Source organism: Corvus hawaiiensis, chromosome 15, assembly GCF_020740725.1.
Source record: "Corvus hawaiiensis isolate bCorHaw1 chromosome 15, bCorHaw1.pri.cur, whole genome shotgun sequence".
Taxonomy (NCBI): Eukaryota; Metazoa; Chordata; class Aves; order Passeriformes; family Corvidae; genus Corvus; species Corvus hawaiiensis.
The window spans coordinates 11219128-11231784 of NC_063227.1; the positions used below are offsets into that span (position 1 = coordinate 11219128).

At 42.5% G+C, this 12657-nt stretch overlaps 1 protein-coding gene across 5 annotated transcripts in view; it reads right to left on the reverse strand.

Moving 5' to 3' along the window:
* P4HA2 (prolyl 4-hydroxylase subunit alpha 2) overlaps positions 1-12322 on the reverse strand; it is a 28124-nt gene extending 15802 nt beyond the window's left edge. For all 5 annotated transcript variants that reach the window (XM_048319920.1, XM_048319919.1, XM_048319917.1 and 2 more), the window contains exons 1-6: positions 12265-12322; positions 11043-11145; positions 5163-5262; positions 3378-3474; positions 2062-2213; positions 437-574 (exon numbers count right to left, since the gene is read on the reverse strand). In XM_048319920.1, coding sequence (XP_048175877.1) covers positions 437-574; positions 2062-2213; positions 3378-3474; positions 5163-5244 — 469 coding nt within the window. In that variant the 5' untranslated portion in view covers positions 5245-5262; positions 11043-11145; positions 12265-12322. The remainder of the gene's footprint in view (positions 1-436; positions 575-2061; positions 2214-3377; positions 3475-5162; positions 5263-11042; positions 11146-12264) is intronic.
* Between the last annotated feature and the right edge of the window lie 335 nt (positions 12323-12657).

Genomic DNA, 12657 nt, shown 5'->3' on the forward strand with positions numbered 1-12657 from the left:
CTGCATTTGCACATAAGCAAGCTAATGTTTATTTAAACAAACTGGGTGTACAGTTGAGTGCAACTGCACTGATTTCCAGTTGCTCCGCTGCGCAGATAAGACTTAAAATTTAGTTAATTATTAATGGTTATTAACACCTATAATAACTAAAAACATTGTGTCAGCTTATCTACCCACACACCAGTGAAGCCTATTTAGTTTGTAAACAGCATGTTGGTAGCCACCATAACCTGTTTCAGTAGGTGTCTCAAGCAGCAGCAACAAACATTCATCATGACTCAGCTAATAATTAGACATCCCAGTATCTCACTAAATTTTCTAAAACATCTCTGTGGCAAAACCCATTGATCTTCATTCCATAAAGGACTTTTGGAGAGAGTTTGAGGATGTTATCACTTCCTTCCTGTTAAAGCTGAGGAGACCTTGGTGCACTTACCTGGCAAGTTCCCTCGAGAGAGGGTTTCAGGATCCAGCTTATAGGTATCCTGCAGGCGCATCAGTGCCTTCGCTGCTCCAGTCTCATCTTCTTCAGTTGGAAAAAATTGACGCTGGATTGTAAGATTTGCAATAAAGCCTTTGCAGTAAAAGGGAAAGATGTTACTTCCAGAGCTTGAATAAATATCAGTACAAGATTAACATAGAAGAGGAAATATCTGCTCTGTCTTTAGAATTGAGTTTCAAATAATCCAGATTTAAAGCCTCTTATTAGGCTCAAAAGTAATAAACACTTTGCTTTTTGTCCCTTTTTAAGAAATATGGCTCATGAGCAAAAAAAAGGATAAATAACTAAACTCAATTTTCTTGTGCCACACAATTACTGATGTACAATGTGAATCTAATGATCTTCATTTTCCTGTAATGTCTCTTTTTGACATGAAAACTTAATAGCTTTCATCAGATGTCCTGCAATATCCACAGAGACAACTGATTTTAGATTGTAGTACTGGTCAATGACCTCCAAATCTATATTCCAACCTCTAAAGCCATAAGAGCTTTTCAAGTCTCAGTTCCAGGGACAGAGACCCTGATCCAGGATTCCCTCACTAGGGTAGGGCCTTATGCAGTGAAGAGACTTAAATCTGACAAGTAAAACCAGGTGATATCCAGAAATAAAATTAGATGCACTGAGTAAACATATCAGGGTTACACAGCAGGTTGGTTGGGCAGAAGAGGAAGCCATCAACTGAATAAAACAGCCCAACCGTTTCCAGTCATATAGCAAGCCAAACTGGAAAAGGAAGCCTTTTGAAAAAGAATTAGTGACAGATGTATTTAATAGACTTGAGTATTTTATTTCCATTTAGGATGACTATTCCAAAAGGCAATAAAAGCCTTGTCTGGAAAAAACTTCCAAGTACCTAAACTTTAGCATATGCAGAGTAGAAAGGGAAAACATGCGGTGTTCTGCCTGAAAAACATAACCACCTCTCCCTCACTTCCCAGGAGTCCAGTAAAAATAAACCTCCACTTAAGGAAAAAAAAAAGGCATGCAAGCAAATTAAAAGGTATGCAAGCAAATTCAGGCAGACACTTGACAATATGATGCAAACCCAAGGATTAGTACGGGAAGCATTTGATTTAGAAGGACAGGTTTAATGATAGCAACCATGTATTATCCTCGTTTTGACAGACTGACAACAGCATCTGCCAACTCTAATGCTGGGGCTGATACAAATTTTTCCACCAGCTCAATATGGGACTCATTTTGATTCTTAATCTCGTTCTCTGATCAACATGGTCAAAAACCAGTGATCATCAAGAGAAGGAACAGACTGGGAAAGCAGAGGTAGCAGTTTATATACAGAGAACATAATACTCAACAGTTGCCACCACAGCTTTAAGCATATCCCATTCTCCCTTTTTCCCCACAAATAAAACAGTTTTTGAGCCTTGACAGAGATGTGTTTCAGTTGCAAGTTTCACTCACTTGGGTAATCTGTACACACAAGGCAAGTCCTTTCGTTGTTTTTTAAACAAACTTGGCAGTAATATTTAAGCCAAGTTTGTGGCTTTCCAGAACACAAGGCTGCCTCCTGACAGCAGTCCCCTGTAACTCCTTACCATTTGTTGTATCCTGAAGAACCAGGTTTTCCAATTCCAGCCAGTCAGTATTCAAACGCTTCACAAGCTTATATGCATTTACGGGGTGTGCCAGATACCCTTCTGGATCGGAGGCTGATTTGCTGGTCAGTATATCCATTTTTTCAGCCCAACTGGAATGAGAAATGTTCACCTCAGCCTGAGAACAATTTATGAATGCACATCTTCCTTCTTAAATCATGCAAACTACACATCTAGATCAAATTATTGTCAAAACTGGCTTTCAACCTTTCAAGTTCACAAGGATAAAGTGGACGTTTCTTAATTACAACAGTCTCTTTCAAAGGGAAAATATTTCCCTGCTTAGTATTTTAAGGCTAACTACAGCAGGCATGCATCTCAGTTGTAACGAGCCTTAAAAATATCAGTTTATACATAGATTTAACAGATATTCTCTTTACCAGTACTTGAAGAGGAGATTGCTTTGCCTCCAAAGGGCAGCTTTTCAAGAAAAGAACATTTTATGTATACATGACCAGAATTCCTATCATTTCACTACTCCATAGCTCCATTCTCATCTTACACTCCCAAAGGAAGGTTGGATTGACAGATACAGCCTCAAGTTCAGAAGTTCTTTGGAAAGCATGACTCCTCCTAAAAGCACTTGGCTCTTCTGAACCTGGACCTCATTCAGACTATCCTCCTGTCACACCCTAGTAGATACTGCTTTTGGCTAGACAAGCATAACAATCTTCCTAAGGGACACAAAGTATCAGTTGTCAGCAAGAGCCTTTCAAGCGATCCAAGCAATCAGGACAACATCTGAGATGTACATGCTGAAGACACTTTGGCACCTGAAGAGAACAAGGTAGGAGCACTGTCCCTGAGGGCAAAGCCAACAGAGGAAGGAATCCAGAGATTTGGTAAATGCCACTGGCACGCTTGGCTCTTGTAAGCAGGGCTGATGGCATGAAACAACAGGCAGCACAGAACACTGGCACACAGAGGCATTCAGCTCTCATGACAAGACTCCTGATATGACTCTGATGTGTCCTCTCTACGCAAGTCCTGTGATAGTACAAGGACAGGGCAAAGTGGGGAAAGCCCACCAGAACACCATTTCCAAAGAAGCAAATTCTAAGTGATATCTGAAGCAGGGACCCTTGTAGGTTAATGGGAATAAATTAAACCAAGTTAGTACCTATCCTCTCCCTGTGATTATCTACTGAGGCAATACCAACAAGATCTAGCAGCAGAGAGTGGTGACAAAGGTGGGGTGTGATTGAACACAAATGAAATATTTTGTCACACTTCATTACACAAATCTCCTCCCCTACCTTTTAATCTGAGAGAGCTTGTTCTCTTCTGCTCGGATATATTCCTTTAAAGACTGTACCAAGTCCTTCTCTGCATAAATCAGGTCTGTCATTTGACCTAAAAAGAATAGGAGCAAACATCCATCAGATCTAAAAAAGTAACAATTACCAAGTGCACAGAAGACAAACCTTAAATGCTCCAGGGCTATTAAAACCACCACAAACAACAGACAAATTAATGGTATGCACTTCAATGCCTGTAAAGCACAAAAGCTGTTAGACACATGGGTCTGGCATTCAAATGCTTCAAGGGGCTTTTAAAGTCCCAGCTTCAACAGTTCACGTAGCTTTGCTCTAGCCCTTCCACTGCCTCTGAATTACTTTTAGTATTACAAGGGCATGCAAGACAATTAGAAGAAAGGTTTGACACTCATATAGCTATGGAGCCAAAGCAACAAAAGATCCAAATGGTTGCCAAAGCATCTGTTCTACATATGGATACAGATTAGGTCACACTAACGAATCATTAGTGTAATCTCTGGCATTATTTAAAGTTGCAGCTTTACAATATGGGTAACTGTGGAAACAACGTAACATTAAGCAGAGAGGAATTTCAGACTAATGTTCATAGACTCACACACACACTCTCCTGACTAGGATTAGTGGAAATTGCTAACATGTCAGTCCCAATTGCTGTGACAAACTTGGCTTTTCAAAGCCCAAACTGAAAGAGCATGATGCGATTTATAACTGCAACCACAGCTCTAGCTCCAGCATTCCAAAGTAATTATGAATGAGGCATGATTAAGCAGATAGAAGGCAGCAGGCTGTTTTCAGAGTTAGGAAAGGTTCGGAAAGTTTCAGAGTTAGGTAAGTGTAAAGAGAAGATGATCCTTCATGGAAGCTTTGTATAAAATGCTACTTAACTTAGAAAAAATCAGAAGCAAATACTACACATGTAGTTAAATATTGTTCAGCCAGCCGCCAGGCATTGAGGAGGTTGGCAGTGGGACTCTGGCTGAACGGTTCCACACAGTGGTGCCGAACAACCCACCAGGAGCTCTGAGCTTTGCCATCCAGAAACAGCTCCACTGACTCAAAGAACATTCTGGAGACCAGCCACTGGTAGTTAATCAGCCTCTAATGCCCTTATGAAGGGGAAGTCCCCATACTGCTCCACAGGAAAACATTAGACCAATTAACAGGAGAAAACTCAGTTTGTGCTTATTCTGAGGCTCTACCACAATCATACATGCTTGCATCCTATTAGAACATAGGAACTAAATTGTCATAAAAATCAAATTACTTTTCAGATTTATAACAATTATTTAAGATTTACTCAGACCCAACAAAACACACAACATAAGGGAGTTATTAATTTTTCCTTCTGACACCTAATTCCAACTTTTTGAGAAGACAGGCAATTCCAGGTCCTGTGGAAAAAAACCTTCATATATTTACCACTTAAACTATTTTTGTAACTCAAATTCAGTACTAAGCTTTTTAGCATAAGGTGGTGTGCTCTGTTCAAGATGACAACAGATGCACAAATCCTAATAGAACACAGGCCCCATCTTATTTTACTAAGACAGGCCCCAGAGAAACTTGAATCATGTTCGTCACAACATTCTAAGTCAACCAACTGCAAACAAATTGCACTGATGCTGTAGAAGAGCAGCTTTTCCTAATAGAGACAGTGTTGGCCATGGCCACATGAAGAAAACCATATGCTTCAACTGGTAACTCCAACAGTTCTAGCAATCACAATAACCACATCACAACATCATGCACTTGTTCTTTCCACACCTATGGAGGTGAAGAATTCTGCTTCTGTGTGCCAGATCAGGAAAACACAGGGGAAGAACACCAACTGCAGCCAGGGCTTCATCTTCCAGATACCTCAAACCTGTAAAAAATTAGAAGGAGGAATAAAAACAATGAACTTATTTGTGAGAAACAAACCAAAGCATTAGCCTTTATCTTCAGTCATTTTACCCTCATGAAAGTTATTTAGACTCTCTGAATTTTAGTTAGTAAAGCTTGAGAAAACTCTTCTTCAACCACAGGAGCTGTTACTTAACAGTCTCAAATGCTATCTCGCATACTCTTTGGGATTTACGTGGAAGACACTGGAAAGTCCACAAGAGAAAAGTAAGGGAAACAATATATTGTCCACTGAGACAGTGAGAACAAGCTCTATTGCAAGAGCAACTCAGTGCCTTCCATGTCAGACATAACTAGAACTGGAAAATATGAGACCCACAAAATTATATTATATTCCAATAATAAAAGTCTAAATTAAATGGGTTTATAGCATTCTATAAAACTCAGTTATTTGAAAACTGTCTAGAAACACAAACAGTGAGAAAGCCAAATAGTGAAACAGAACATTTTGTAGTGTGGAAGTGGCAGCAACGGTTGGAAAAGTTAAAAGTGAAATTTCCAGCTCTGCTTATTCAACATGCATCATCTCAGCATACTGGCCTCTGGGCACAGCCCTTATAACTTCTGTATTTCAAAGGCTGTGCCAGTTTAGAAACCCAGTCCCAGAGATGAATGTTGAAAGCAGATTGTTCCACTTCCAAAAGCACGGCCTGAGGGGCGTGGGAGGAAAGCCAGTCTGAACAGATAGGGTCAAGTGAAGCAAGGGATTCAAGGGGCATACAAAAGAGCCTCCTGGGAGATCTGATGACCAGAACACCTTTTCCAGGTTTGTGAGGAGCACTGCACTTGAATCAGCCCACAGCTTGCTCCAGAGCTGCCTGTCCACCAAGCAGGAACAGCCACCAATGCCAGACTTGTGTAGGGGCACTGGTGCTCAAACACTGAGCTCTTGGCACGCCCTTGCACAGTGTCCAAATGGAGGTGACAACTCTCCACCTCAACTCAGGAAGCAATTATTACTTTTTCCTATTCAATGTAACTGGGAAAACTGGTGCCTCAAAATTACCATGTGCGACCCACTAACTCCAGCACAGTAAAAATGCATCTAGTGGGGGCAAAATGGAATCAACCTGAGAAAGGGGAATGGAAGGGAGAAAGGAAGGGAAAATACATGGAATGTCCTGAAATTTCAAGCAATGCAGGAAATAGGAAGGAACCAAGATAATTCTGCAATAACTCTTACTTGTTCCCTTGGGCTCCACACATCTGCCTCCAAAAGATGAAAGGTGGATATTGCCCTTTCTTACTTGGATTTTCAAGCCCACAGCACAAGAGAAGCCCTCACCCTCAACTGGGCTCACCAGTGCCAGACACAAACATCAAACACACCCTTAGTGATACCACCATCACTAAAAACATTAGAAATAGCTCTGTCCTCTGTTGTGTATTATCACACAGCAAGATGATTGTTTTTAAATTATTCTTTTGATTGCTTTACAAGACTACACAAGGAATCAGAATCATTTACCACAAGTTTGCAAGCATGAGTAAGAGCAGGAAAACATCTCACAGCATCAAAATAAGTCTTCTCCTTTCCTTCTTCTGTTTCTCACCCTCCTGCAAACCACATATTTCCAAACTGCTAGTTTAAGTTAGTTAAGAACTAGTACATGGGGAATCTGAGAAATGAGTAAAGCTGAGTGAATAGTGCCATGCAGAGGTCTGCCAATACTACAAGCCACAATAAGCGATGTAGCAGAAAGCCCAGCAAGAGCACTTGGGAAGTACATTAATTTGGATATATTAAGCTTCGTCTGTCCATCTGAATAGTCTGTCATCATTTAATGGAGTGGTTTTTTGGATGCATAACATAAAGCCTGGGAGAACAATTACAAGTAAATTTTCCAGTTAAAACAACACAACTCTACATTCTCCTGCACCTCCTCACCACGTTCTCTCATGGCTGAGGATATCTGCCAAGAAGTACACTTACTACAGCTAGCAGCTTGTCTTTATAGCAGATCTTTAACAGCTTTACCATACTACTCAGTTTTACTTAAGTCAATAAACAGAGACCTCAGTAAACAGAGAAAGCAGCTCTTGCTCAAACAAGCAGGACACCTGGCTGCAGGGTTTAAAGATTGTTTGTACACATTCTTTTCACAGCTCTTACTGGGAAAACCAGCACAAATAATGAATTACAGGAGGCTGAATAACCACAGTCTTGGCTGGCAGGAGCATGTATGCACAGCCACGTATGTGTGCCCACCCCACTCCAGCTGAATCATATGCCAACAAAGAGGGCAAGACAGGCAGAACAGGCATAAGTAGCTCATGCTTCAGTAATGGAGACAAATGTTTGTAAAGTCAGTGTGTTTTATTCAAACAAATGCCAGACAATAAGTCTGTGTAGGACAAATATTGCCTATATTCCTGGCTTTTTTTTTTCTTTTAATTCTTTACAGTATAAGACCTCAATGAATCATCACTCCCACTGGAAAGAGTGCTGTCAGGCCCAGAGAACAGTGGCAGAAGGAAAAAAAAGGTTCTTCTAGACAAAATAGACCAGGATGGAATTTTTCTCCACAAGTTCTTTATTAAATAAGCTTTCTAAAGACCTTATAATCAACAAGCTATAAAAATAGAGACCTGACCTATTAAAGGGAAGTTGCTTGCACACCTACCATGTGTGGATAGAAAATAGCAAGAAAATCCTTGCTAGCAGCATTTTTGTAAGTCCATGAGAGACTTTTCTCTCTCACAGAAGAGGTAGCAGAGTTATGTAAACAACCAAACCACCTGCAACCTTGGAAAGTCTTGTTTATGGTACAGTAGAAAAGTATTTTGACAATGGATGTTTTAGGATTTTAGCCAATCACCCCAATGGATGGCTGATCCTTATCCAATTAGACTATGAAGAAAAAAGTCTATAAAAGAGTTTTTAAAATAATTAAATAAATCAATCTTGCTGCACAATTCCTGCCTGCTGGATCTTCTCTCCTCCTCCTCCCTACAGCTGCAGGACACGGTGATATACCCTAGGGCCCAGGCCTGCGGTAATAACCATGGTTCTTCAGTTTCTCACTCACCCTGAATTTCATATCCAGTCACAGGGGACATAGGCCAGCTCTCAGCCAAAAGAGAGGACTTTTTTCAGGTCAGAAGAGGAAACAAACACCTATTACTCATCCAGTGCCTTTAGGATTCAACTTCTGATCAAACTGATATGCTACGGTCTCTTCTATTCACCATAGAACAAAAGTCCTCCACTTGCCTGATGGCCTAACTAAAAACAGGGACAAAAAGCACAAGTCCTTCATCCAGCTCCAAATTTGCACAGAGTCCTCATGCAGGAGAATTAAATTAAGTGGGACCAACATAAGACCAGTCTGTGCAACATAAAGAATAAAAGTCATACCCTTTATTGTGGTAAATTAGACCAGAGTGTTACTTGTACTCATGTACGAACACTTTTTGGTCACATGAACTCCAGAAAAAAACCCCAGCGTTCTTCCACTCCACACTTAGAGGTGATAGCATTCCCTTTGCTATGGGGCTTCTCTAGGGGAGGTGGGGAAGTGGGGTGTGATGTAACTGCTCCAAGCAAAATCACCTCTTTTTCCAAAGACTAGGTGGAAGAAAATTTTTTCAGAGCACACAGCAATAGTTTCTTTTAAGGAACTAAGGCAGAGTATTGCTCTCTGGTTTGGTTCCATGCTTACAGACCCAGAATTCCCTACAGAATAATAAAGCTTATGAGACAAAGTATCATAACCAGATACTGTCAACATCTGATTAAGATACCATTTTTCTGAGCTAATGGAATACAACATACAAGCTGATCACAAGTAAGGGTTACAGCCTCTCTCCTCTTCTGTGCTTGCCTGTGCTGTTAAAGACACCTGGATAATCACTCTGAAAACAGCTGCTTTCACATGTATCTACATTTAAATATCATGGTGAAATCCAATAAGCAAATCCCTACTCCAAGGTCACCTCAGGCCACTGATGAGTTCTAAGTGCACACACAGTTGAGGCTCTGAAGTTTGGTCCATCCTCAAAACACAGTCTGAGGCTGGACTCTTTCATGAGACAGGTCTGTTTGGGGCTCCTCCAAATACCACTGTTTTCTACCCCGTCTTCTTGCGTGCAGACACATCAAGCAGTACTGAACTGGTGCTGCAGATGGCTTCATCCCTTTCCCCTCCACAAACAATGGAGCTTCAAAAGTAGGCATCAAGCTGCTATCAATACTGATGGCTGTAGACAAAGTTAATGATATTTAAGTGGAAAATGGTATAAACAAAAAACCTGCAAGGCTGCTTACCTATTAAGAGCCAAAAGACAGGCTTAATTGTAAACAGATTTTCAAGATGTTGCCAAGGAAGAGCCTCTTTCAATACCAACCAAGAAAAGCAGCCATAAAATCATCCACTTGTAGCAGTATTTCCCATCTTGGAGATTAGCCTGACACATGATAGCAGCTAGACAACTACTTAGAAATTATTAAATACTAAGGAATGAATAATTTTATCCTAAGAAAGAAAACCTACACCATTGGCTGAAGACTTTGAAACAAGTAACTCAGAGCTGAAATTCATTATCCACATGAACTCAGATGCACCAGTGTCCAACCCAGCCCCTTCCTCCAGAGCACACTGGCTTTACCGCTCAAAGCAGCTTACACCAACATCACCACCTTTATTTACAAAGCATTTTAATATGCATCTAAAACCAATTATAAAAGCAAAAACACCAATAGGATTGCCTTATGTTTCTCAAGGCAAGCCAAAAGAAAATGAGGAAAAGTTGTTTATTTGCAAGCATTAACAAGGACACAGCACAATCATGCAAAACATTTCTTCCAACATAAAGTAAATTATAACCACCTTAGAAGCCATAATCACCTTGATTAGCTACCAATAATTTTTTAAAGCCATAACAAAGAACATTTCTTCCACACTCCAGTAGAGAACAAAACTGATGCAAGTCTAAGACACAGCAAATTCACCTGAATCTTACTGTGCAAGCTCTGCCTATATGAAGCATTCTGAAGTCAAATCCTGCAGTGTCAGTGAAAACAAAAAGACTCAGGGCTTTTTCCACTATAGCTTGTTTTTTTAGCAGTAATATTTAGACTGCATTTTACTATGCAAAGGCCATGAATTTAGTATATCATCATACTTGCCATTTGCTCACATAAAGCATTAAAAATATCTTCCTGCTCAGAAATAAGAGTGGTTCTTTTCATATTAAAAGGTCTACTGCCAATGAACTATTTCTTTCAATTATATTTAATTAAAATCAGGCATTATCTCAGAGGTTATCATTATCTCAGGGGTTGACTCTATTCTAACTTCACCCTAGAACGTGCCCCCTTCCACACTCCATGTTCTCATGTCTTTGACATATAGAAAACCATGCACAAAAATCAGAACTAGTCATAGGAAAAATATCTGCGTTTACAACTTGCTTCTTTGGAAGTTTGCCAATGTGCACAGCATGGTAACTATAAACAGATTGGATTCCTGACCTAAACATCCACTGAAAAACTTCTTATGCGAACTGGTAAATCCTGCTCCCTCTGCTGTTACTCTCTTTAAAGGACGTAGCTCCTACACTGCTTCCCAAAGTATGATTGGTTACATTAAAAAATTGAATCCCAAGAAATTATGGCATTAGCAAGAAGCCACATTCTTGTCTGTTGGTGTCACAGCAGTGCCAATTTACAAGTGCAGAATAACGTTCTGCTTGTGAAATATGAGTGGCAGTTACTGATTGCTATATATATTTGCAACATACCTGTGGGATTATTTCCAAGTACTTAATGCCAGGAAGATGAAGTATTACCCTGGTAAAGACGGCCACAGTGGCCTTTCAGCTCCACTCCACCTTCACAGAGCACCTTTAAAATTAAAGAGCAAGAGGTTTTGTTACAAAAATTTCTTCTGGGGAACACTACCTTACTATTGAGGAAGAGGGATGATTATTGGCTAGAAATACCAAACATCACAAAGTCACACAGTCCCAAAAATAGTCTTTATTTACATATCCTCTCTCCTCCTTGCTTCCAGGTTACAAGAACATTCTTTGCTGCCTGAAATAAAATTACTCCTGTCTAGTCAAAGGCATGTTTTGCCATCGTACGACATGCCAAGCTGCTGTGCCCCAGCTGAGCTATGGTAATACTTAGCTAGTGCCTTCAGTTTTCACACCAGCTCCTCTCCACTGTCTCTGCACAGCCTTTTCCACCGAGGCTTTGGTCGCTACATCGTACAGGTCATACACAGCTGCCTGTGCTCTCCTGGCTTGTCCCCAGCTCAGGTACACAGCAATACAAGGACAGGCTTTTTTAGGAAAACAGAGCTCAGAGTAAAATTAAATGAGACATGAGCAGAACAAGTGGGGTTTAAACACCACTACAAGGCTTAAGGCATCGCCTGCTCCATGCTGAGCGTATGGCAGGCAGGGAACATGCACAGCCGGTTAATGCAGCTGCCACAGTCAGCTGGCAGTCATTAAACCAGGAATGCCAGTCCTATCGAACCCAAACAGCGCGGAGAAGGAGAACAAGCTCTTCCATGATTTTTGCGATGAGACCTCTAATACGCTTACAAAGACCCGCTGGTGTTTTGCGATACCACCTCCCCCCGTGCCAAACCGCCGTCCTCCCAGAGCCCGGCCCGTGGGCAGCATAGAGGGGCTGCTGCTCGCCGACCCCGCCGCGGGGCGCTGGACGGGGGCAGCCACCCAGGACCCACCAACCCCCAGCAGCGGAGCGAGGACCCTGGACAAGGATTTAACCATGGCGCGGCAGGGCTGGACTGCCTTCAGTCCGCTCAGACCGCGCCGCCGGGCAGCGCTCACGGCTCCCCCGCAGCGTCACTGGGGAGCCCGGCAGCGGGACCCCTGCGAGTCCCGGGGGGCTGCGGGAACAGGCACAGCTTATTGCAGGCTGCTGCCGCCCCACCGCCCTCAGCGTAGCCGCCAGCTGTACCTGTACTCTCAACTCTGCCCCACTCACCCTGCGTCCGCCGCTCCCGCCGCCCGTTCTAGAAGCGCCCCGGCCCTTCCAGCCCCGCCTCCCGCCGGCCCCGCCCCCTTGGGCCACCGCCACATCCGAAGCCCCGCCCCTGCCCCTCCCCCCGCCGTAACGCCGCGAGTAGCAGCGCATAGCCCCCACCGCCCGCACCGCCCGGGTGCTGCTGAGGCCTCTCAGCGACTGTTCCCCGGTGAAAAGCGGATCCAGAGGGAAATCAAACACCCCTGTAACCCCTTCTCCATCCCTAGAACAACCCGCCTGGCTCTGGACGTGCTCCCTGCAGGCCGGCGGCAGCTCAGGAGCTGCTCACAGCACCGCCGAGCCAGCGCTCCGCTGCTCCGGGTGAGCCCTGGCCAGGCGGCGGGCTCGTGGCAG